The sequence below is a fragment of the Sebastes fasciatus genome, chromosome 20, assembly GCF_043250625.1.
Source record: "Sebastes fasciatus isolate fSebFas1 chromosome 20, fSebFas1.pri, whole genome shotgun sequence".
Lineage (NCBI taxonomy): Eukaryota > Metazoa > Chordata > Actinopteri > Perciformes > Sebastidae > Sebastes > Sebastes fasciatus.
The window spans coordinates 8,685,720-8,712,453 of record NC_133814.1 but is presented as its reverse complement, the minus strand read 5'-3'; the positions used below and the strand labels follow the sequence as shown (position 1 = coordinate 8,712,453).

At 38.7% G+C, this 26,734-nt stretch overlaps 1 protein-coding gene across 2 annotated transcripts; it reads left to right on the top strand.

Annotated features, from left to right (window-relative positions):
• Positions 1–1,724: 1,724 nt before the first annotated feature.
• LOC141758056 (zinc finger protein 518A) lies at positions 1,725–17,058 on the top strand. 2 transcript variants are annotated; one of them, XM_074619131.1, is made up of 3 exons: positions 1,725–2,180; positions 8,890–8,941; positions 12,549–17,058. In XM_074619131.1, the coding sequence occupies exon 3, from the start codon at positions 12,570–12,572 to the stop codon at positions 16,716–16,718; it is 4,149 nt and encodes a 1,382-aa protein (XP_074475232.1). In that variant the 5' UTR covers positions 1,725–2,180; positions 8,890–8,941; positions 12,549–12,569; the 3' UTR covers positions 16,719–17,058. The 2 variants fall into 2 exon arrangements, with proteins under 2 accessions (XP_074475232.1, XP_074475231.1); XM_074619130.1 differs by having other exon boundaries at positions 8,890–8,966.
• The last annotated feature ends 9,676 nt before the right edge of the window (positions 17,059–26,734 follow it).

The following is a 26,734-nucleotide window of genomic DNA, read 5'->3' as shown; positions in this document are numbered from 1 at the left end:
AGCGGTGTTCATTTGTGAAGATTATGTTGCTGAACAAAACCTGTAAGTATCATAAACGTGTGTTTGCCACAGAGGCTTATTTTCTGCAATAATCCAAAACCCAATGGAAAAATCCCATTGGCTTTTTGTTGAGGGAACCAAGGCGATGCTAACTTCCTGGTTGGCCTACAAAAATACGTCATCCCTGGAGCACTTATATGGACTTTGTGGTTTTTCAACATTGTTTTATCTAGAAATGGGTTCTACGGGTACCCATGAGTCTCCCCTTTTCAAACATGACCACTTTATGATAACCACATGCAGTTTTTTTAATAAATGTGTTATTTTCGCCTATTCTTATATGGTGTATTTGAATATTTCTGCATACTGGGATCTCTAAACAGTCATGAATCACATTCATGTGTGATGATGTTAGTCCCCATTGTAGCCATTTCATTTTATTGAAAACATTTTTTAAAACTTGACCTCACTGTATCACATGACCTGTGGTGACCTCTAGTATAATCACAGCCTCATGAAACTTTACAGCAACAAACTACAGACCTAGAGCATTCAGAGGACGGATGGCTTTCCTATAGGTATACTGACAATAAGGGGGTTTCTGAGCAGTTTACACAACAGAAGTGCTCGCCATCTAATCGCCGAAAAATGCAATTCTTGCAGAAATCTCCAAATCTCAAAAGTTTTTGATCCCACCTCACAGCATGGCTTTTTCTATGGTGTTCATCAAGGTCTTAGTGTCTTAATGTGGTATTTTTGAGGGATTATTAATTCTCCAGTGGTCAAAAATTGTTCAATTTAGCACCAAATCTGTGTAACAAAAGAAAGAGGCACATTTAACTGACACCTTTAAATCAAACCCCCCCACTGAAGGGTATACTAATGTAGCTGATGTGAAACATTGTTGCTACCATCCATGTAACAAAGTAGGGTGATGATGTAACAATGTGTCAGCTTCACATCCTCCATAATTGTAACTTTGTGTGTGTGAGGCAGAGACAGAGAGAGAGAGAGAGAGATGATGACTCATTATACGCATTTAGAGGTGAAAATTCCTTTTTCAGGGATTAACAAAGGCATATCAGCCTACATGTGTAACGCGTTCAATAGGAAAATGGCGTATATATTCGCCATTGCTGCTCATTGCTTCTTCTTCCACCTCACACACACACACAGGCAACGAATGACGTAGGTATACTGACAATTAGGGGGTTTCTGAGCAGTTTACACAACAGAAGTGCTCGCCATCTAATTGCGGAAAAAATGCAATTCTTGCGGAAATCTCCAAATGTCAAACGTTTATATTTATTTATTTCTAACATTCTCTATAGTGGTTGAACAGACTCATAAACCAATTATCCACTTTATGGTAGCAGTCCAAATGAATATAATGTCATAATGCTCAACCAAAACACAAAGGGACCGAGAGAAAACCTTTAAATCCAATCCCCCACTGAAGGGTATACTAATGTAGCCGATGTGAAACGTTGTTGCTACCATCCATCCATGTTACAAAGTAGGGTGATGATGTAACAATGTGTCAGCTTCACATCCTCCATTATTGTAACTTTGTATGTGAGGCAGAGACACACAGAGAGAGAGAGAGAGAGAGAGAGAGAGATGACTCATTGTATTTATTTAGAGTTGGAAAAGAAAGAATTCCTTTTCAGGGATTAACAAAGGCATATCAGCCTACATGCAATAGGAAATGGCGTATATATCCGCCATTGCTGCTCATTGCTTCTTCTTCCACCTCACACACTCACACACGCGCACAGGCAGAGAATGACGTAGAGCTCATGCTGCGAAAAAACGCTGCCAGCTTCTTAAATGGGGCGTTTGTTAATATATTTCCACTGAACTGAAAAGTTGTTTTAACTGTGTTTTCAAGGAGAAAAACGAAATGCCCTTCACGGCACTATAGTTTGGTATTTTTGGGACAAGCAGTATACATATTCATCCGCTTCTACATGAGTGTGTCAAGAGCACATCTAGTAGGACCCGGATGGACTGTCATGGCCGCCGTCGCTGTGGATCCATAGAGAGGAGGAGAGAAGAGAGAAGGAAAGCAAAAATGTTTCTGCTTCTCTGTGTGTTTTTTTCTTTTACACTAACCTCCTTTTTTTTATGATGCCCGGACGTTTGACTGAGACGCCGCCTGAACTTCCATCGAGTTCCTAGTAAGAAATAACTCATTTTCTGCAACTTTAAATATCTTCGGCGTGGGTGGGTGGGCTTTATTATGGTGTTAAAATAAACTGCTTATTGAAACTCCACAGACATTAACAGCGAAGTGGCTCACAGTATGTGCACTTGTGTGTTAGATATACATCTGCACAGTGCAGGAACATAACGCAGCGTTCACTCTGGAGTCTCTTTGTTGCTTGTCTGTGTCTGTGTCTTTATAATAATGCTGCCACTGATGTTCCCTCGCGTTTCCTCTCGAAACTTATACGCGACTATGGAGCAAGTCACTCTTGAAGAAGTGCATTAAAGATGTGTGGGAACTGTTAAAGGTTAAAGCTGAGATTCACACGGGTTTTGCAACGTGTTGTACTTGTGTTGTGTTTCCTGTGAGGCTGAGTGGAGCTGCAGTTATGAGACAACTTTTCCTCTCATCTCCCAAGCTGCATTTATAGGCTATCTATGGCAAGAGCAGCCTACCTGTCTGCTGTCCAGGTGTTCACTAAAGTCCTGCTCTGTTTATTTTACACTATTAGTTTCATATATTACAGTTTTATTAGAAATAATAGTAGCATTATCTGTAGTTGAAATTGATTTGGAGAGTATAATTTCCACCATGTTTTTAATTATAACAGATTTAAAGTCAGTTTATTGTGAAGACAGTGTGTCACAATGAGCAATAATGTGTGTTAGCAGAAATTACATTTTCTCAGACTAAAGTAGCCGGTTGCAGTTAAGTCATAAAATCATGGCAGCCATTTTTTTTTGCCCCCCCCAACATGGCTTCCTCAGGGTTGACAGCTGACTGAGACATAATATGGAGTTGAAGGCTAATGCAAAGTCTCCTGCTGACCGTACGTTAACAACTTATAAGTGTAATGTTGAATCAAGGTGGTAAATACCTGAAATCAATATGTTTACAGAGCGCACCCTGTTGCATGTTGTGCTTATAGGCTTGTTTGCTTCTATCTAGATCAGGTGTACGGCACACAGGAAATAGTAGCCTACCTGTCTGCAGTCCAGGTGTTCACTAAAGTCCTGCTCAGTTTATTTTACACTATTAGTTTCATATATACAGTTTTATTAGAAATAATAAAAAGCTTAGTAGCCTTAGTTGAAATTGATTTGGAGAGTATAATTTCCACCATTTTTACAGTTATAACAGATTTAAGTCAGCTTATTGTTAAGACAGTGTTAGCAGAAATTTAATTTTCTCAAACTAAAGTAGCCGGTTGCAGATAAGTCATAAAATCATGGCAGACATTTTTTTTTGCCCCCCCCAACATGGCTTCCTCAGGGTTGACAGCTGACTGAGGCATAATATGGAGTTGAAGGCTAATACAAAGTCTCCTGCTGACCCGTACATTAACAACTTATAAGTGTAATGTTGAATTGAGGTGGTAATACCTGAAATCAACATGCACCCTGTTGCATGTTGTAATTAGGCTTCTTTTTTTGCCTCTATCTAGATCAGGTGTACGGCACACAGGAAATATCCTGCGTGCAAAATCATTTTCCTGAGTTGCAGCGTTCCCTCGCGTTTCCCCTAAACTTAAGCGACTATGGAGCAAGTCACTTGGAAGAAGTGCATTTAAAAAAAAAAAAAAAAAGATGTCAGAACTGTAAGGTTAAAGCTGAAATTCACACGTTTGCAATGTGTTGTGCTTGTCTCTCCTTGTTGTGGAACTGCAGTTATGAGACGATGCAACTTTTCTTCTCATCTCCAAGCTTCATTTATATCTATGTGCGAGAGCCAGGAGTAGCCTACCTGTTTGCAGTCCAGGTGTTCACTAAAGTCCTGCTCAGTTTATTTACACTATTAGTTTCATATATTACAGTTTTATTAGAAATAATAAAAGCTTAGTAGCCTTATCTGTAGTTGAAATTGATTTGGAGAGTATAATTTCCACCATGTTTTCAATTATTACAGATTTAAGTCAGCTTATTGAATTGAGGCGGTAAATACCTGAAATCAACATGTTGAAAGAGCGCACCCTGTTGCATGTTGTGATTATAGGCTTGTTTGCCTCTATCTAGATGAGGTGTACGGCATACAGGATATATATCCTGTGTGCAAAATCATTTTCCTGAGTTGATGAGCAGTTATTTGCCATGTATCGAGATATACATACGCACAGTGCAGTAACATAACGCAGCGTTCACTTTGGAGTTCTTTGTTGCTGTCTGTCTACTGCCTTTATTTCTCCCACTGATGCAGCGTTCCCTCGCGTTTCCCCTAAACTTAAGCGACTATGGAGCAAGTCACTCTTGAAGAAGTGCATTAAAGAAAAAAAAAGAAAAAGATGTCGGAACAGTAAGGTTAAAGCTGAGATTCACACGTTTTTGAAACTTCTTGTACTTGTCTCCATGTTCCTGAGGCTGAGTGGAACTGCATTTTTGAGAAAACTTTTCCTCTCATCTTCCCTCAGATCCACAGGGTTGACAGCTGACTGACTCATAATATGGGGTTGAAGGCTAATGCAAAGTCTCCTGCTGACCGTACATTATTATAAGTAATGTTGAATTGAGGTGGTAAATACCTGAAATCAACATGTTTAAAGAGCGCATGTTGAGTTGCATGTTGTGATTATAGGGTTGTTTGCCTCTATCTAGATCAGGTGTACGGCACACAGGAAAAATATCCTGCGTGCAAAATCATTTTCCTGAGTTGATGAGCAGTTATTACTCTGTCATTGTCTGTTTAGAAAAACATGAAAGCCACACTGCTTACTTAACCGTCTGAAACCCGTGATCTCGATTGACTTTACTGTCTTTCAGAGGCTGTAACAGAATTTAGAGCTAGAGTGAAGCTACTGGTATCATATGGAACTAGAAAACCTAATGAATCCATTGGTACCAACCATGTCATACTAGCTTGTCAGGAAAGAGGCTAAATAATGCTCCAAAGTTAGGCTAAATTGTGGCGAGGAAAAACCGGCATGGCCCTTTTCAAAGGGGTCCCCTAACCTCTGCCCTCAAGATATGTGAATGAAAATGGGTACCCACGAGTCTCCCCTTTACAGACATGCCCAATGTGTTATTGTCGCCTATTCTAAAATGGTGGCTTTGAATATTTCTGCATACAGGGGTAACCAGTCTCGAGTCACATTCATTGGGTATCACTGTAAGCCGAGACTCTTGTGGATCCAATGAGCTCAACTGTATTCATGTGTGATGATGTTAGTCCCCATAGGAGCCATTTCATTATATTGAAACCATTTTTTTAAACTTTACCTCACTGTATAAAATGACCTGTGGTGACCTCTAGTATAATCACAGCCTCATGAAACTTTACAGCCACAAACTAGAGACCTAGAGCATTCAGAGGATGGATGGCTTCCGTTGGTATACTGACAATAAGGGGGTTTCTGAGCAGTTTACACAACAGAAGTGCTCGCCATCTAATTGCCAAAAAATTAAATTCTTGCAGAAATCTCCAAATGTCAAAAGGTTTTGATCCCAAATCACAGCATGGCTTTTTCTATGGTGTTCCTCAAGGTCTTGGTGTCTTAATGTGGTATTTTGGAGGGATTATTGATCATTTTTTTATCAATTCTCCAGTGGTAAAAAATCCAAATCTGTGTAACAAATGGTATCAAACCAACTATTGCTGCAAAAATTTACGAGACATAATGGAGCATGGGAATGACCGTTACATACTTCTATCATATCTAAGCCCTTATATGCTTTTACAATTTATATTAATTAAGTAATTCATTCATGTTTATTTCTGATTTATGACTAGAACAACTTGACTCACAGTGCTGAGCTGCATCCCAAATTAATCTTCATGTTCCCAGCTTTCAGATGATGTACACCACTTCTATATGACATCTACTGTTGACCTGCTATCTCCTCCTAAAGACCCCCTGTACCCTTCTAAAAAAAGACAAAAACGGGTTAAACGACAGCTCCACAAATAGTATGTTTTTGAAATTGCCTTTTAACTAATCTGCTGAACAATAGATTAATCACTTGGTCAATAAAATGTCAGAAAAAAGTTTTAAAAAGCCAAGGTAATGTCTTCACACTGCTTGCTCTGTCTGAGTAACAGTCCAAAAGCCAAAGATATTAAAAGCGAACCAGTTTTCCACATCGAAGTCTGTTTCCATGTGTTGGGAGTACTACTGTACACGTGGAAAAAAAAAAGTAGTTTAAAGCCTTAAGTGTCTCCAGAGGGAGCTGGGAGAAATCTGATGTGATGTCATTTGATTCAGCGTTGGTTGCATCTGAGTGACTACAAGTATGAAATAGAAAAAAATCTTTATCTGTAAAATGAGAAAGTGTGCTCCGGCTGGTGGGCGGTACTTGGTATTTCCTCAACAGATCTCAACATGGCTGCCGGGTCACAAACTTTCTCATTTTACAGCTAAACAGTACACTACAAGATGATTCTGAAAACATTTGAGGATAGAAATAGTTATTATAGTAACAGAATATCGATTCATATTTGATCAGCGCTGCCTAGTTTGACCGTTTGATCAGAGTTTGCGAGTGATTGACAGCTGCTCAGAGACGGCAAGGCTCCAGCTCGGCTCTGATTGGTTGTTTTCCTCCGGTCTGTGAAATCTTGCAGATGCCATTAGGATCACCGAAGGACACCCATTCCAATCCGGCCCCTACACCCTCCCACTCCGTGATGGAGTGAACTTGTTTTCTAGTCACACTCACAGCTAAATGAAGCACCCTTCTTTAAGGTGTAGAGTATCAATACAGCGGCAACTAAGGGGACGAAGTTCCCTCTCTCACCTTTAAAATGATGAGGGCTGCAAGTGAGGATGCTGATTATCTTTTGTTAAATGAATCATTTAGCCTTTAAAGTATACAAGAAAAATAACAGCCAAAAACCTAATCACAGGTTTTTTCTGTACAGTCCAAAAAGTTGTGGACATATTCCTCACATTCTCACATTGCCGACACTGAATTCAGCAGATGTGTTATTTCTTAGTGGAAGTGAAATAGACGATTAATCCATTGTTATTAACCCTCTGAGACCCACAATAGACCTGTTTTTGACTTTTTTAGGGGGGTACAGGGGTGTCTTTAAGAGGAGATAGCAGGTCAACAGTAGATGTCTCATAAAAGTTGAATATATCATCTGAAAGCTGGGAACATGAAGATTAATTTGAGATGTAGCTCAGCACTGTGTGTCAAGTTGTTCTAGTCATTAATAAGACATATACATTTATTAAATAATTAAAATAAACTGTGAAAGTGTATAAGGATTTAGAACAGGATGATAGAAGTATATGATGGTCGTTCCCATACTTTCATAAGTTGTTGCAGCAATTTTGGGGTTGATACCATTTGTTCCACAGATTTGATGCAAAATTTAATTTTTTTTTACAACGTGAGAATTAATAAAATGATCAATAATCCATCTAAAATACCACATTAAGACACCAAGACCTTGAGGAACACCATAACAAAAGCCATGCTGTGATTTGGGATCAAAAACTTTTGACATTTGGAGATTTCTGCAAGAATTGCATTTATTGGTGAGTGGATGGCGAGCGTTTCTGTTGTGTAAACTGCTCAGAAACCCCCTTATTGTCAATCTATCTAGGAAAGCCATCCATCCTCTGAATTCTCTATGTCTGTAGTTTGTGACTGTAAAGTTTCATGAGGCTCTGATTATCCTAGAGGTCACCACAGGGCATTTTATACAGTGACGTCAAGTTTTAAAAAAAATGGTCTCACTACAATGAAATGTCTCCTATGGGGACTAACATCATAACACATGAATACAGTTGAGCTCATTGGATCCACAAGAGTCTCAGCTTTACAGTGACTCGTAGGTACCCATAGAACCCATTTTCATTCACATATCTTGAGGTCAAGGGACCCTTTGAAAGTGGCTATGCCAGTTTTTCCTCGCCAAAATTTAGCATAAGTTTGGAGCGTTATTTAGCCTCCTTCGCTACAAGCTATTATGACACAGTTGGTACCAATGGATTTATTAGGTTTTCTAGTTGCGCAAGTTGTGTTAATGTGTTAAAGAAATTAGGGGCCTTAAAATTAATTTGCATTAACACCGTATTACCGCGTTAACTCTGACAGCCTCTTTAACATCCTGCATTGTTTACATCCATGTTTACCAGTTTGCATTCTTCTTCATCCCCGTCTTTGCCGGCACATTGTAGTGTTTCTTGACTGATATCACCAACTTTAGATCTGTGGAATAGTGCTAAACTATTGCAGGAATATGTATCGCATCACCTACATGCATGTGTGCGTGCACAAATAAAAGACTGCTCTATAATGCTATAGGTCAAAAAGTCCACAGGGCACCTTTAAGTCCTGAAATCTGAAACACTACTTGGGTGGAACTATATAAAGGTGAAACATGACACCAAAATCCTAAAGTATTTGATGTCCAGCTAGCAATGTGTATGTGGGCTATATGTCACTCAGCAGCGTGGCATGAACGACGTTAGGCACAGCCAGTGTTTACTGGTTTCTGTTGATGGGAGAGATTTTCATGTTCATAATATTCAGTAACATGAGACTAATAATGATAATAATAATAATGATGTCAATATTGATAATTTGGGGTTTATTTTCACAAGATGTTCATCACAGATAAATTTTTCCACGCACAATTTAAATTTTGAAATCACCCACACAGTTAATAGTATTGAAACAGAAAGTTAAGTTGTACAGTTTGCAAACTGGTAGTTATAATTGAATGTTTCTGTCTTACAGGCACCGTGGCAACACTGCAAGCTCCTCTTCTTCAGACACGACATGCATTAATGTGAGTTTGTCCTAAAGGAGTACAGGTAATAACTGCTTATTAAATGTAATTTTACCATTTTATTCTTACCTCAGTCAGCAATGAAGCTAAAACTTCAGTTTGGGGCAAAAACCATGCAGTTTTTTGAATGCGGTATAAACGTGTTATTTTTTCCTATTCTAAGATGATGTTTGAATATTTCTGCATACTGGGGTCCTTAAACAGTCTTGGAATTACATGACTTATCACTGTAAAGTTGAGACTCTTGTGGACTCTTGTGAGCTCAATTGTATTCATGTGTGATGATGTTAGTCCCCATAGTAGCCATTTCCTTGAACCTTGACCTCACTGTATAAAACGACCTGTGGTTACCTCTAGGATAACCACAGCCTCATGAAACTTTACAGCCACAAACTAAAGACCTAGAGCATTCAGAGGATGGATGACTTTCCTAGGTATACTGACAATAAGGGGATTTCTGAGCAGTTTACACAACAGAAGTGCTCACCATCCAATCGCCGAAAAATTAAATTCTTTCAGAAATCTCCAAATGTCAAAAGTTTTCGATCCCGAATCACAGCACCGCCTTTTCTATGGTGTTCCTCAAGGTCTTGGTGTCTTAATGTGGTATTTTGGAGGGATTATTGATCATTTTTTTTTTCATTTTCACGTCGTAAAAAATGGTTAAATTTAGCACCAAATCTATGTAACAAATGGTATCAACCCAAAAATTGCTACAACAACTTATGAGACATAAGTGAACATGGGAATGAACATCATATACTTTTATCATAATGTTCTAAGCCCTTATACACTTTAACAATTAATTTTAATAAATTAATTGATAATTTTGTTATTTATCTTTATTTAATATTTATGACTAGAACAGCTTGACACACAGTGCTGAGCTGCATCTCAAATTAATCTTCAGGTAACCAGATTTCAGATGATGTACACCACTGTTATGTGGCTTATTCTTTTGACTTTGTATCTACCCTTGAACATGCCCTGTCCCCCACTCCTACCGCTCTTAAAAAAAGAAAAAGAGGGCTGAATGGTAACGGGTAAATAACATAGTAATGTTATCCCCACCCGTTTGTTCATTTGGAGGCTGCAAGTGGAGGCGTCCTTCATCTGACGCTATCAGACTCTTTTACATATAGTGTCAGACAGCTGCTAAGCCTGTTTTTACAGCTTATTGCTTTGCAAAGATCTCAAGATGATTTATTTAGTTTAATTGATGAAGAATAGCCTACAGGCCGTTAATGTTTTCATTAAAATTAGATTTTAACATTAAAGGCTGTGGATGTCAGCGGGATATATAGATATATATGTGAATATATCAACAATCGCTGTTTGAAAAATGAACATATCACCCAACCTTGTTACTCTGGCTGTCGCTAATTAACGCCGGCGTCGTTTACCTTTTTTGAAATGAAGAATATGCAGCAGAACTGTTTTACTGGATTGCATTAGGTTGTGTGGGTGTAGCTGATAAAGTGGCCAGTCTACACAGTCCAGAGCAGAGGTCTAATCAGTGAAAACACCCGTGTGGGTGGACCATGTGTGAATAGGGGCTTTAGGTTATGGCATGCATTCCATCTGTCCTTGTGTCCTTGATGCTCTAGCAGTTAGACATTGTTTCAGAACTTGTTTATTTGTTAACTCTTTGCTGGTTATCTTTAGCTGTTGTGTATTACACAAACTATAATGTCTACTCTACTGGCTCCAAAGAGAGGAAAGAGATCAGGGGTGAAGGTCAGAGAGACCGCAATAAGTGGTCAATGTAATGTCATGGGAAGCTTGAGGCTTTATTAAAGCAAAAGCAAAACATAGTCTCCAACCTTGGAGACTGTATTGAAAGGCTTAGCATGAGAGCAGGGAACAAGTCTGTAAAAAGCTCATTTGCATGCAAGTAGGGAGGAGAGACTTAGAGTATTCTGATTGGTGGGATTTGTTTCCTCTGATTTATCCTTCAGTGACCAGGCAGCATACTTGCCAAACAATGTGTCACTTCCTTCTACAATGACAACAACACTGGTATGCAGACCAGACTATATTCTGTTTTGACTAAATGTCTCTCAATATCTTTATTTTGGCTTTTTTGGTGAGCTGCAGATAGCAGCGTTTCCTCGAAGTGTGAGGGTCATTAGTGAGAGCAGAGTGGATTCTAAGTTTTTCATTATACTGTATATATGTATACAGTATATGGTAGTGATAATAATGTGTTAACGCAAATTTGTTTTAATGCCACTAATTTCTTTTAACGCATTAACGCATCTTGGGATTTTTATGGTTGTAGTGGGCTTCAGTTTTAAAACTAGAATGAAGATACTGGTATCATATGAAACTAGAAACCTTTTTGGGGCAAGTCATAGTCAAGTCAGCACACTGACACACTGACAGCTGTTGTTGCCTGTTGGGCTGCAGTTTGCCATGTTATGATTGAGCATATTTCTATGCTAAATGCAGTACCTGTGAGGGTTTGACTATGTGTCAAACCCTCACAGGTGGACAATATTTGTCATTGTTTTGTGTTGTTAATTGATTTCCAATAATAAATATATACAGACATTTGCATAAAGCAGCATATTTGTCCACTCCCATGTTGATAAGAGTATTAAATACTTGACAAATCTCCCTTAAGGTCCATTTTGAACAGATAAAAAATGTGTGTTTAACATAAATGTCGGTATATATGTGCTCTACAGTTGTAGAGTCGGCCCTTTGACCACGGCGATGAGAGTGAAAGTTGGCTTGACCGCACATTAAAGCAATACGATAACGTTTCCTGTCCATGACAGAGTTAGCATGCAGCTTTAGCCGTGATGTCTAGCTCTGCTTTTTCTGTCAATGTGTGAAACCCAAAGTGTTCCCATACTTTACAGTATGTGTAGTGTTTACCACTTTGGATTTAAAATGCGAGGGTGCAGGTCGTATCCACGTGGACCCTCCGCCGTTTTCTACATTCTCGTTTCGGCTCGCTGTGGTTTGTTTTGGTGAAGGATACGGAACGGATATGGCGTCACGTTACTCAGACTACAACAATAAAAGTGGTAACTTTCTACTACCTCTGCATAGACTCAAATGAAGCAATTATATTGATTCTGGCATTAAAAAAAACATGTCAAGGGGTGCCGTTATAGCTCACCTGATAGAGCAGGCGCCCCAATCCTAAAGCAGGATCGGCGTTCTTATTACACGCTTTTGCCTTGCGCGTTTTTTTCAGGCGACTGGGCTGCATATAGAGAAAATATGATGTATGAAATTGCATATGCTCTGTATTTTTATGAATGTCAAAGTTTTATTTAAAAAAAGTGTATTCATCTCTTGTAATGTAAGTAGTGAGAGTCTTTATTTCAAGGCAGTCCACCTCTACTATTAAATACTGCTTCAAAACCTGTGCGGTTTGTTTGAAATCATGATCAATCTGATCACCAATGGCCCTGTATCTATTTGGAACTGGGATTATAATGCACCATTGGATAGGTGTACTGTAGTACATACATAATAGGTTTATTTTGTGTTGTCTTTCTGCTCTACAGCAATGTTAAATGTATATTATAGAGTAAATGGGATCCTTCCGATTGCACTAATGGAAAAACACATTTGTTTACTTGTCTTACAGATCATCTGTAGATTTACAACTATGGAAGAAGACCTCATGATACTAAACGATTCTGCCAAAAACTGCAACATATCAGTAATTGGAGATGAAAAAGAAAAGGTAAAAGACTTTGTGTATAAGCATTTCAGAGAAGTGACGGATGGGTCACTCTTCAATAATGCAGAAGAATCTTCCATTAAGGAACATGGAAGTTCCCCCAAGAAAGATAAACAAGCTCTCAATAAAGCCCATTGCAAAATTCAGCAAGGGGCCGTTTTCTCTGGAAAGATTCTTAGTTTTGGATGCTCTGTGTGTAAAGACGATTCCACATATAGCCCCAATGATCTCCTCAAACATTTCCGAGCGGCCCATAAAGAAACCCTTCCTACGTACCCTTGTGACCTGTGTGGCTTTGTCACGAACGAGTTCCCCGCTCTTCAACGCCATCGGATTGAGCACAGGAATACTCTGGTTACATGTGAGCTCTGCGACAATGATGTTCAGTACTCTCTGCTGTTGCTCACCAGACACTACATCATGTGTCACAGCCTAAATGGACAGTTTAACTGCGAATGGTGTGAGTTTACAACTCTGGACGCAGGTACTTTCGTCCAGCACATTCACCATCATAATGAGAGTCCTTGGAAGTGTTCAAAATGCCGACACATCTGCTCGAACGAAGAGGATCACCAGAAGCATAAGAAAGCTCACTCGTGTACATTCCCCTTCACTTGTCCGGTCTGTGGATATGGTGCAGCAAGAAGCGAGAATCTTAAAAAACACATGGCTGCTGTTCACAAAGAGGAGGTTGAGAGAAGGAACGCACTGAAGGCTATCGAAGACAGCGTAACGCCAGCAAATTCATCGGCAAGCTTAAAATTTTTGCTGAAAAAAAGTGGTGACTCACAGGAGGCTCAGAGGATATCAAAACTGAACTGTCTTTCTGGGAGTTTACCAAACCAAAATGGCAGGCTAATCAAACCAGAGATATCCATCGATGAGACCCACCACTTTGTTGATGCAAAAAAGGAAAACAAACATTCTGGCAAAGGCTCTCATAATACAGAGCAGTCAATGCCAGTAATGTTACAGGAATGGGACAACTCTGCAAGTTCTGATGCTGCAAGTCACACCAGTCCTAATGGACTGACTGTTCTGATGGTTAAGAACAAAATCTCTCTACCCCCCAACTGTACAACCAAAGTGATGGGATTCAAGATGGTTGATGGCAAAAAACACTTAGTTCTCAAAGTAATACCAACATCTAAGCAAGATTCATCCACTCAGAACCATTCCTTCGTTGAAGATGTGGGCTCCTCACCACCAAATCCTGTGTTGGATAAAAGTAAAATCTCTAATGAGAATGGGGAATGCTCTAATAGCAAGAACTTAACATCACATTGTTTTGCTCTTTCGCCAAGAAGTGGATCTTGCTTACAGATGGATCAAGATGATATTATGGCAGTAAAAGTAAAGATTGAGGAGGAAGAAACCGCTGTTTGCAACCTTGATTCTACCCCACCTAGAGATGATGTTGGGGAGCAAACTAATCCTTTACTAAGTAGGTCGTCGACCTCTGCAGATACGTTATATCCCATGACAAATGAGTTTGATAATGTGGGCGACCAAAGTTACCCAAGTCAAACAACCTGCTCAGAGAGAAGTAAGTTTGGTAATAACTCAGTCTCTGCAACATCTAACTCTGATGCAACCTGCCATAGTGGTTCTCAAATGAGTAATACTTCAACCATGTGTGCTGGTAAGGTCACTGGTTTAACTTCACCTTTAAAAGTTGCTCAGGAAACATTACTTTCCAAACAAGTCTCCAAAGAAGCTATTGAAAACTGTGGGGCTGCACATGAGTTAGTAATGTCTGATGCAGAAGCAGACAAATTCATTGACGAACACAAAGACAATATCACTACAGAAAATGATGACCAATCTTCTCAGAGTACTCATGAAGAAACCGATGGGGTTAGAACTGTGATTGAACATAAAAACAGCAAGCAACATTATAAAAAGCTTTCGACTAATCCAGCGGCTCCATCAGAGTCATCCCCACACACTTCAGGTAGCCGCAGAGAAAGTGCCATGGGCTCCGAAAACTGCACACACAATTCACCAAACCAAGAAGTATTTTCTTTTCACAATTATTCCAAGGAGACATTTGGCTCTTCACCTAACACTACCCAAAACTTTGACAATATGTCTGATCATTCAGCAGACAAGGAAAGTGTTTGTGAATCATCACAGTTTAGCTTGACATTGGCAGAGTCTCCAGAACCATTCACAGAAAGCAGCAATGGGGAAGACTCAAGTCAAGAAAAGGTGTCGGATAGTGACATTGAGGTTGATGAGTGCATAGCTAGTGTTGACGATCCTGCCACCGAGGATGAAAATCCTGAGTCAGTGCTCCAAGACTTTAATATTATCAAAATCGAGGAAGAGAGCATTCCTATATGCAACAAACAGTCAGAAACAAGGAGTAGTTCAACTCTCTTGGGCAGTTTTGTGGAGGAACATTCAGATGCGATCATTACCCAACAACTTAATAAGGAAAGAGTTGGATCTTCAAGTAATGATTCTTTAAAACAAACAAAAACGACTCTACGAATTCTTCAATTGCCAGAGGGTAAGCAGTCAGTACTCCTGAGAACTACTGAGAATCGATTTGCAGTGCCGATGCAGGTCAAGGCCACTCCAGGTTTCAAACTGATAACCAATTCTGCAAATCCTCAGATCAATGTATCTTATATGAAGCCAGGATCAGAAAGAGAAAGTAACTCTACTGGAATAACCCTTACCCAAAACAGCAGAAGGATAGGTGTATCAGCGCCAAAGGCAGGAACTGCTGAAAAAGGGACAACGCTTCTCTCTGCTGTTCAACCAGGTGTTGGCACCACCGCAAATCACTACCTTATCAACAGCCCAGGTTTTAAGGGTCCCGTATTCCTTTCAAGCACACCACATAGTTCACCTACAGACAAAACAGCAAAGACACAGCCAACTTGCTACTTGGTACAGAGGTCTGTTCCATTTGTTCAGACCCCCAATGCTCCTGGCCTCAGACTGGCAAGTACACAACTCCCACTGAACTCGCGGCCAGTTCTGGCCATGCCCGTGAGCTCTGCAGACAAACCCAGCACTCTGCAGACTGGTCGCCAGGCGTTCTTGCTGCGATACATTTCTCCACCCAAATCAGGCTTACGATTGAGCAACCAAGATGCAAAGACTGGCACTCAGTGTAGCCAGACCAGTGAAAGTACTGGAAACAAAGTCATATTTAAAATTGTCTCTCCTACCGGTAGCCGTCTTACAAGTGGTGCTCACACCTCAAGCAGTCAACCTTTGTTTTTGGCCACCAGACCTCAGACCCAATGTTTTCTTGTGTCGTCAAACAAAACAAATGCAAATTCCTCTAATGGAGTAAAGAAATTAATCTCCATACAAAATACTGCACAGAAAGATGTCATGGAATCTTGCATGTCACCCTCTCGGATGAATGTAAAGCTACAAACGTGTGAAGCAGAGAAACCTATCCTAGCCCCAAGGCCAATTCGGCCTCCAAGCCAAAGGAAAAGACGCAGGAAACCATTATTTGACGAACTTCCAGCAACGGTGCATAAAGCTAGAAGACTCACAAATAGGGTAATGACTGAGAGAGAGACTGTGTTATGGAAGCCTGTAGCCAAAGAAGTTGAAAGGACACTAAGGCTTGCCCCATTCAGTTCTCTACAGGAGATCAAATGCCCTCGTAGATACCAACCTGTAGTGGTGCTCAATCATCCAGATGCTGACATTCCTGAAGTGGCCAATCTCATGAAGGTGGTTAACAGGCACAAAGGGGCTGTCACTAAGGTCTCACTGTCTCAGAAAACAATCCAAGCTCTCTCTGAGCTCGGTGCTCTGTCGGAGAATTCCTCGACCAAAGGTGCATCATCTCACAGCGATGATCCAAGACCTCGGCCAGTTCAGAGTTCTGTCCGAGAGCGATTCCTCCTGAAAATGAAGTTAAGGAAAAAAAGCAGAAGAAAGTATGAGGTAGTGGACACTCTATCAGGTCGTAGAGAAGAGCATGCGGTGTTTGACTGCTGGTTTTGTGGTCGGCTCTTCGACAACCAAGAAGATTGGATTGGCCACGGCCAGCGGCACCTCATGGAGGCAACTAGAGACTGGAATAAACTGTTCTGAAAGTTTTCTTCACCTTGAAATGGGATGACATTCTGTCCTTTTTGAGGTGGAACAAATGGTTGAAGTTGTATATTTTTTAATGACCTTCCACTATACGTTTGTTTAATTTCTGTTCCTGTAAATACATATTCTTAAATAAATCATAGTTTATCTTTTCATAGGTGCATTTTCTGGTAAATTATGTACTGCAAGCATGATTTTACATCATGCATGCACAGGTCAAATTGAACTGTGAAAATGGTACACTGTAATTAGGAGTTGTGGTAAGAGCACTATCTTAAAGAAAGGGGACAATATCAGCAAAGGTTGTAAGTAGAGCTGGATTAAATTACTCAGGTGATTTCATATTAATCTGGTTCGTCATTTTTGCTCAAATTTTTTGCTTCAATTAAGCAGAGGCCTAGTTTAAGGGACTTTTGTATCTTTTATTATCCTACACATGAGGATGGGAAACTATTTGTATAGCATAACTCTAAAGCTTGTAGTCAAATTCCTTTGTTCTGCGCGTCTGATGAAAAAATGTTCTTGTCCAAATTATTCCATTTTGTATGATGTTTTTATTTGAAGGGGATATCATTTTCCTCTATTCTATCTTCAGGATTAGTTTACAGTTTCCTCGTCAGGGTTTTGTCAACCTGTAGCAAGTGCTTGTTATAACTAGATCTGAGATTTTTCACAATCTCTTTAATCCTGTTGCAAATAGACACGGTTTTATAAAACACTTTTGCAGAGAAGAGAAATCCTGTATCTGTTCAACATGGCTCTCTGTCAGTACTAGAGAAAGACAGATTTTACAACCTATGCAGTTTCCATGCAACAATATATCTATTTTTTTGTCAGCAGCTCAGACTGTTTACTTGTGCTCATGTTGTGAATCACGAGAATCCACATTTTGATTTACCAGTTTTTCGATAAATCTTAAAGGTCCCATGAATTTGCTTTCAGATTGTTACTTTTTTGTGGGTTGCAATGTTTGTTCTTTTAAGAAGATCGTGATGCAGGATGGTAACATCACAGAGAAACATAGAAATGTTACGGTCAAGTGTTTTCACAGGGCTCGAGAATAAGATTTAGCATCCACTTCCAAACCTTCAAAATGCCAAAGTTGACACAATGGCTGCAATATTTTAATTATTTATAGGTGGAATTGCAAAGGTTATGAGAAATTATACCCAGTATGTCAATAATAAGTAATATCAATAATGGTTAAACTGGGGCTGCAAATAACAATTATTTTCACTATCTATTAATCTGTCGTTATCTTGTTGATTAATCAGTGAATCTTTTGGTCTGCAAAATGTCAGAATATAGTGAAACATGTCTGTTTTCTAAAGACCGAGGTGCTATCTTCAAATGTCTTTGTGCAGTCCGAAACCCAAAGATATTCAGTTTATTATCGCATAATAAGGAGAAGCAGAAAATCATCTCAATTTAGAAGCTGGAAAAATTATTTTAATGATTAAGTGATTGTCAGAATAGTTGCCGATTATTTTACTAATCAATAAATCGACAAATCGCTTCAGCTCTAGGTCAAACCTATTACTGTAAATTCTCAAATAAAAGCAGGTATTAAAATAATGACCAAGTCTCAAACAATAATTTAACAAAATTTCCCCCCTTTTTTTCTTTTTACTTGTTAAGTTACCATCAGTCAACACTTCCTGCAGATATTTCACATTAAAAGCCTTTCAGGAAAGAAAGGGATTATGCCCTTCAAGCCGCTGGAAGGCTGGCTGGACAGCCAAAAATGTCGAGCCCTGTGTTACTATACCACCTTCTACACAACAATGGAACATTGGAACATTGAACCTGTGTTACTGCTGATAGTGCTGGTCAGAATAAGGACTAATGTAGATTGTATGATGGGAGGGGTTGGCTGGATCACCCCAGAAGTACAATATACCTTTACAAGAATAGATGAGGGTGTATATAAAACCGTGAAACGGTATGTTTTGACATCAATTTGCTATAGAACAAAGTGCACCCAGATAACCCGGATAAAAACACAGGAAAAAGCATTTTCATACCTTTTTTTTAAGTAAAAAGTTTCTTGTTAATATCAAATACTTTCAGAGGTGATTTGATAGCTACTGTCACATTTGTTTTTTATGCTCTGTAGACATTTTAAGTGTAGTAGGAGCCCTGAACGTAACCCATGTGTTTGGACTCAACTTCCACCTGTTATTGCATTAATGTTTTACTATAAATCTGCTCACTGGCATGATCAAGTCCAGTATGTTGTACATAACATTTATTTTAATGTTACATTTGACACATTTTGTTTTCATGGCAACAGGACATGGACCTTGTTTTTCCTTCATGGTTTTAATGATTGTATTACATTATGATCGAACTGTGGAATTAATGTTTTATTCCGTTCAATATGCAAGTGACTGAACAATGCAAGCCATGCTAATGTTTTTATACTTTCAAAAATGGTTCTAAACAGCCAGCCTCCAATTAACCGAAGTTCTGACCTCAGCAGGTACCGCTTTTCACCAGCATTTGCTAAAATGTTCATTTCAATCAACAACAGGGCTTTCTATTTTACATTAGGGGAATTCTCTGAAATCATTTCCTGTAAAACTCCTAACAATGTAGCACAAGTAGTAGGAGCTACATCCACTCATATTTGTGACTTCCCAGTGAAACCAAACAAGCGTTCAACTTTCACTTTCTTCATGGGGTGTTCTCCGCTTAAAGGAATTGTTCAACATTTTGGGAAATCCACTCACCTCCTTGGTAACACTCCATAATAATCATCATTTATAAATGGTAAATTGATAGTTAACCTAAACTAATTAATAGTTATTTTACTGTTAACAGGTTATTGTTGTACACATAACATTTTATATACAGTATTATACATATTTGATAATGATTTGTAAACCTTTTAATACATTGTTTGTAAAACATATACAAACATTACATAGATCTTTGTTAACACTTGGTTTATGGTTAATATTTGGTTTGTAAACCATCTATAAACTTAGATTATTCTAATGGCTATTATCAAGTATCAACTGAAGATTATAATACTTTGTTAAATGGTTAATGAATACATTGTAAAGCATCTATAAACATTATTTAGATAGTTAATACTTTGTCAATGGTTAATAATTGGTTTCTGGTCCATCTACCTATGTAATGTTTATAGTTATTTATATGTTTTACATATGATTTCTTGAAGATTTACAAATCATTTGGTAATCATTAACAAATACTTAATATAGTACATGAAATATAATGTGTATAATATAACAAAAAGCTAGCCTGGCCCTGTCCGAAGTCAAAAATACACCTACCAACACCTCTAAAGCTCACTAATTATCTGGTACATTTAATCTGTTTGTGGTTTTAAGGAGAGATGGAACTATTTCTTGACAAAGACAGTACTTCTGTGCAATGTCTCCAGCTTCAGCGTGGGTTGCCAGATATGCGTAGGTCATGGTATAGCTCTCTGTACAGGCACAATGGTGCCAAACCTGTCAACTTCACTTAAAGACAGGACTCCTAGAAGTGTTCCAGCACTTGACTCCTCTTAAAACCACATTTTTTTGTGATATTTGGACACAGCCTGGCAAGCTGTTTCCCACAATAGAGACGCAAAGTCCCTCTCCTTCTGGTGGATCTCATGGGACCTTATTTTGGAAGAAAAAAAAAAAATACGATCCCGTTTGAATTGCGCCATGAATCACACATTCGATGTTTGTCAATTGTAAAGATAATTTTGCAAGTCCAGAAAGTCGCACAAATGAAATGTTATCTTTCCTGATGTGTTTTATCCAGTGACTCCTGGTGTTTTTATCAGACGGGAAGAAAAAGAACGATCAACCTCGTTGCTGGTGTGAGTTCATCCCAGTAGGAAACAGACAGGCATCGTAGCTTCAGAGAGAGAGAGACGTCATTTATGCGACTTTTGGGTGTGTCGTCTTCCTAATTACGTATTTTCACAGTCTGATACTTCAACAGTTTTACAACAAACTGAGACTTTCTTGACTTGCAAAATTACGTTTTAAATTGACAAACATATGTTAGATTCATGTTGTAATTCAAATGAGATCAAAAAAATATTTGTCGTTTGTCTAACTGTTCATATTTTTTTCCAAAATAAGGTCCCATAGTCCTCCGGAAAGGGGCGGGACTTCGCTACTACCATGTCCTGGCTCCAGCTCTGTACGTAGCACACATTAGATCGCTATTGATCTTCTCATCTCATTCTCCAAAAGAAAGTATTGGAGCCTAACCTGAGTAGCCTAGCTTAGCATTTAGACAGCAAGCCGGAAAAAAAAGTTCCAAAACATAACTCCCCTTTAAACCACCAATTATCATTCATACATTTCTTTTTATAAACGAAAATTATAAAATGTGTCAATTATTGAGCTTTAGATTCGTTGGTTGTTGTGTACAAAGCTAGCCTAGCTAGCCTTTAATCAAACCAGCCCTAGCCAGCTGCAGAAAGCTAACGTCCTTGTTCATAATGTCCCTTTGAATTCCAAGAATGTTGTTTTGTTCCCTTTTTGGACGTGAGAACATCCCAACCCAGTGAAAAGCTATTTAAAAATGTACTGTTCTTAACAATTCAAGGTCAATTTGCAAGTGAAGAGGGAAATAATCATGACTTGACGTCGCCTGCAAAATGTCCAACATCATAAGAATCGGTGTTATAACTGAAAGGATTGGAGTTATATCCTATCCTGAAATATTCATGTGATTGGTATTTCTCCCTTTAAACTGGTTTGGGCTACAATTTAAAATGTTGCTTTACATACACAGTACTTTAAGGTAAAATAACAGGAAGTAGAGTAATTAAAGGTTCATTGCAGTCCTTATGATGGGGGATATTCCATTTAGCTTTTTCATTCTTTAAACTCATACAGACAGCTTGAAATGATCACAGCCAAATGGATGCAAACACCAAATGAACTCCAGGTCTTATTTCAGTTTGTTTCAGATGGTTTTCTTATAAATGATGGGAAATGCACAGTGTGAAAACAGCCCTGTTGTTTCATCTGTTTTGTCTGCTTCTTCTTCTATACTGCTCTCAGGCCAAAGAACTATTTGGTTTTATCATGACATTTTTAAAAAGAAGTGTTGTTGATGGGATTTCTAACTGTACAAATGAGTTCTGCACTGTGATAAGTACAAACCACTCATTATATGGGGATACACTACTAAATCAGCTTCAGTTGTATGAGCCTAAAAAGTGAATAATTGAAATCCGTTTATACATACCACAACTTCTTACAGTTCAGCCTCCTGCTGGTCATCTTCACATTGAACTAGATTTTAGGTTTCAACCCTTAAATGCTGAACTCATCGTGTATAGTAAAGTGTTTCCTGTCCAGCAGGCTGTTCAATTCTTGACTCAATCTTTCCTCATGCGAAGTGCCTCGAATGTCCTTTTGGCAGGTTGACAATGTGTACTGTATTCTTTTTGATTGACTTAGTGGTTCACTCTCCTCTAATAAATGTACATACTGTACCTTATGGAAACATTGTGGTGGGTTTTTGTTATCAGAAATAATGGCACACCTGTTACTGATGATGCAGTTTGGTAATATTTTATATCAGGGCTGTCAAAGTAAACGTGTTAAAGGTCCCATATCATGCTCATTTTCAGGTTCATACTTGTATTTTGGGTTTCTACTACAACATGTTTATATGCTGTAATGTTATAAAAATATATATATTTTCCTCATACTGTCTGCCTGAATATACCTCTGTCTGAAACGCTTCGTTTTAGTGCATTTCAACAGAATTGCAACGGAATTGCGTTACCAGGCAACAGCTTGGGTCCATGTTTACTTCCTGTCAGCTGATGTGATTTACATACACTGCAACAGGAAACAAACTGGGACACATTTAGAATGTTTGTTTAAACCGTGTAATGGTCTAAAAATGTTATATGTGTGTCATCACAAATGGACAGAAATCGTAACGGCTTGTTTCAAACGCACAATTTCTGAATACGGGCTGTGTGTTTTTTTCTCTGTATATTGAGCGCTTTGATAGTTTACCAGTATTTATATAGCACTTAAACCTGCTTTATAATATAAGAGACATAAAAATCTCACTTTTTATAATATGGGACCTTTAACGCAAATTCGTTTTAACACCAAAAAGTTTCTTTAACGCAACTTGTGACTTTTAGGTTGTAACGGGCTCAGTTTTAAAGCTAGGGTGAAAATGAAACCTAAAGGAATCCATTGGAACCGGCCATGTCATACTAGCTTGTCGAGGAGGAGGCTAAATAACGCTCCAAACTTGTGCTAAATTTTTGTGAGGAAAAACTGGCATGGCCATTTTCAAAGGGGTCCCTTGACCTCTGACCTCCAGATATGTGAATGAAAATGGGTTCTATGGGTACCCACGAGTCTCCCCTTTACAGACATGCCCACTTTATGATAATCACATGCAGTTTGGGGCAAGTCATAGTCAAGTCAGCACACTGACACACTGACAGCTGATGTTGCCTGTTGGGCTGCAGTTTGCCATGTTATGATTTGAGCATATTTTTTATGCTAAATGCAGTACCTGTGAGGGTTTCTGGACAATATCTGTCATTGTTTTGTGTTGTTAATTGACATACATACATAAATACATTACATTTGCATAAAACAAGCATATTTGCCCACTCCCATGTTGATAACACTTGACAAATCTCCCTGAAAGGGACATGTTGAACTGATAAAAAATGTGCAACAGTCATGCAATTAATCACGATTAACTATTACAATCGATTGACAGCCCTAATTTCTATGCTTTACTGTATATAGCACAGAGGGGAAATAATGAAGTGGTCTGTCACCCCACTGTGTAACTAATGGTGATGATACTGAAAAGATCCACATGAGGGCAGCACAAGACAAAGCGTTACAATAATCTACCTGTACTTTATTCAGCTGAATATTCTTTCACTTTATGCCATAACTTATGTTTAATGTGGGCTTGAATGGAAACAAAGTATTATTGTTGGCATACTGTAAATAATTATGAACAGAACTGACTTCCTTGGAGTAATGAATAAGTTGGACAGGAAGTTATACATTTCCTAAAAAGAAATCAAACATTTAATTTGTAAAATCAATATAGATCATGTCATTATGTGCTTAACCCTCTTAAAAGTAACTGTAATGTATCTGGGGTTAGTGCATGCTTTTAAAAAATAGCAAAGCTTATACACACTCAGTTGCCTGTTTATTAGGTACACATTAAGTTTATAGCTAAAACGAATGCTGTCTAATATAGGGATGCACGATCCGACTTTTTCTGTCCCGATATCGGTAGCGATACCTGGGCTTTGGGTATCGGACGATACCGAGTATCAATCAGTGTTTTATTAATATTCGAATGCCTCACTGTGTGGAAGTGACTGAGATCATTCTTTTATGTGTAAACCAATATCAGCCCTGATATAAATATTGCTTTCATAAGTTTGTAAAAACAAAATGTAACCAATAAATACATAGATATACATTTACTGAATTATTTATTATTAAAATAATAAATCGTACACCAGTAACTTGGAAAAAAAAAACAGGAATTATAAGTCAAGTGTAAACCTTTTTAATGCAGCAACAAATTGGTCAAAACGTAAACAGGAATTAAAATTCCAGTATATAACGTACATAGTATATAAAAATAGAGTCTGATTGAATAGCTTGGCCCCATTGTCAATACCCGATCCAGCTATTTGAGACAGTATCGGCCTGATATCCGATCCGGCATCGGTGCATCCCTAGTCTAATACAACCAATAAACCTCTCTAAAACAGTTTGAACAAACACGGGAACATTTTAATCTTCATGATGAGAGGGTGTATTGCAGGACTGTTGGAGTAGAAGGCTGCACGGTGGTGGTGCCGCCTCACAGCAAGAGGATCGAAGGTTCAAACCGGGCTTCTGTGTGGAGTTTGCATGTTCTCCCCGTGTTAGTGTGGGTTTTCTCCGGGTTCTCAGGTTTCCTCCCACAGTCCAAAGACATGCAGGTTAGGTTAATGGTTGACTGTTGCATATTATAAATAAATAACCGTAACACAGTATACTGTGAAATTATGAATAGAAACTACAAAGTGTATTAATGCAAAATACAGTTTGTGACTAAATACAAAATGCACTTGAAGGCTTGTAATATCAATAAATCATAACAAAATAATGCAATTCAATCAATCAACGAATCATTTCAGCTCTTAAATCAATTTCAAGTAAATATTCAGTGACATTAATGCATACAAATGTGATAACATGTAACACAAGCACAGAAGACTAACTGTATTGTTTAGCAGTGATGTGATTTGTGTGCTCATGCATCATGCTTTGATATGTTGAAGTATCATCTATCATAAGTATGTATATTATATATACACAGTAGTGCTTCTTAAATGAAAGTGTTGGTGACTGGAAGTGGATTGAAATAAACTGTCCTTACCAATGACGTAAATGAATATAAAATAAATAAATAAAATTATGCAACATTCCCACTTAAATTTAAAATATTCTGTTGTGTTATAAATATCTAACTAAAGAATAAGTGGAAATATAATGTGGATAAAAATAGGGTCTTATGTGTAGAGAAACTGCAGAGATGTGTCCAGAGGGAACGCACTGCAGCAGAAAGACTGGACATTTGTGCAGTAAATTTGCAATAATCAGGCATGAATATTGTTATTTCAATCTAAATGACAAGCATGAATCTTTAACCATGTGTATATATAGCATGTCATGTAGGCAGGTGCAGCCAACAGGCCGACGCAGCAGGAAGACAGCCAGGTCTGCAGGCTTCTGTAGGGCTTCAAAATAGGTCATGTTCACATCAGGGACGTCTGCATAATCTTTCTGACTTCTCTGCTGCTGAAGTGGTTCAGGCCAGTGGCCCGTGGCTGTGGAGGAGAGCGCTGTGTCGGGGTGCGGGGGGATGGGATGGGATGGGATGGGATGGGATGGGATGGGATGGGATGGATGGAGGCGACCTCCACATGAAGCATTATCATCGTCAGAGACGCTGAGACACAAACACAAACACAGGAGCTGACTGAAGACTCTCAGCTGATTTCTTTATCAGTCAAATTGATGGAATTAAAGTGATAATGTTTAGTCACATGATGAGTCGATAATAAGCCCAAGCTCACGGATTCACAACTCTAAAGACTGTCCTCGTGTCACTGATATGTTAGTTATCAAAAAAGAACAATTCAAATGTGATGTTTCATCTGGCATTTAGGTAGAAGATAAATTGAGAAAAGATGTCTCGTTGCGTCTAGGGCGGGGATTCTCAAACTTTTTGGGGCCAGAGACCCCTGCTCGAGGAGAAAAATGTTCCAAGGACCCCCTCTTAATTGTAACACTGATTAAAGCTGAAGTAGGTGAGATTGAAGCAAATATGATTTTTAAAAAAAAGTTATTTTTATAAAACGGTCGCTCTATCGGGACAGTAGTACATGAAACAGGGAACCTGAAAAAAATCATGTTCCTCTGTGTCCTCCGGTGCTCCTAACGGTATCTGCAAGATTTCACAGACCGGAGGAAAACAAGCAGTAAGAGCTGATCTGAGGTCTGCTATCCATCTGCCGTCTATGAGAGCCGGCTTTCAATCACTCGTGAACTCCGACCAAACGGTCAAACTAGGCAGCGCTGATCAAATATGAATCAATATTATGTTACGTTAATGCCTATTTCTCTCCTCAAATGTTTTCAGAATCATCTTGTAGTGCACAGTTTAGCTGTAAAATTGACGCCGCCACCATTGTGAAATCTGGTGAAGGAACAGCCAATGGGAACACTCTCTCAATGAAATGACCTGTGATTGGCCAAAGCCTCCCGGGTCACGGGCTAGTTTTTTTTAAAGTCTGAAAACAGAGCCATGAGGAGGTGCAGAAGTCTAGTTTTCTCTCAGAACACTTGAATTACAATATGCTGAAAGGTTATTATGGAATTTTTGCCCGATGATGCCAAAAATGTTCTGCCTACTGCAGCTTTGATGAATTCAAACAATATAGCATCATCTTATCTAATGTT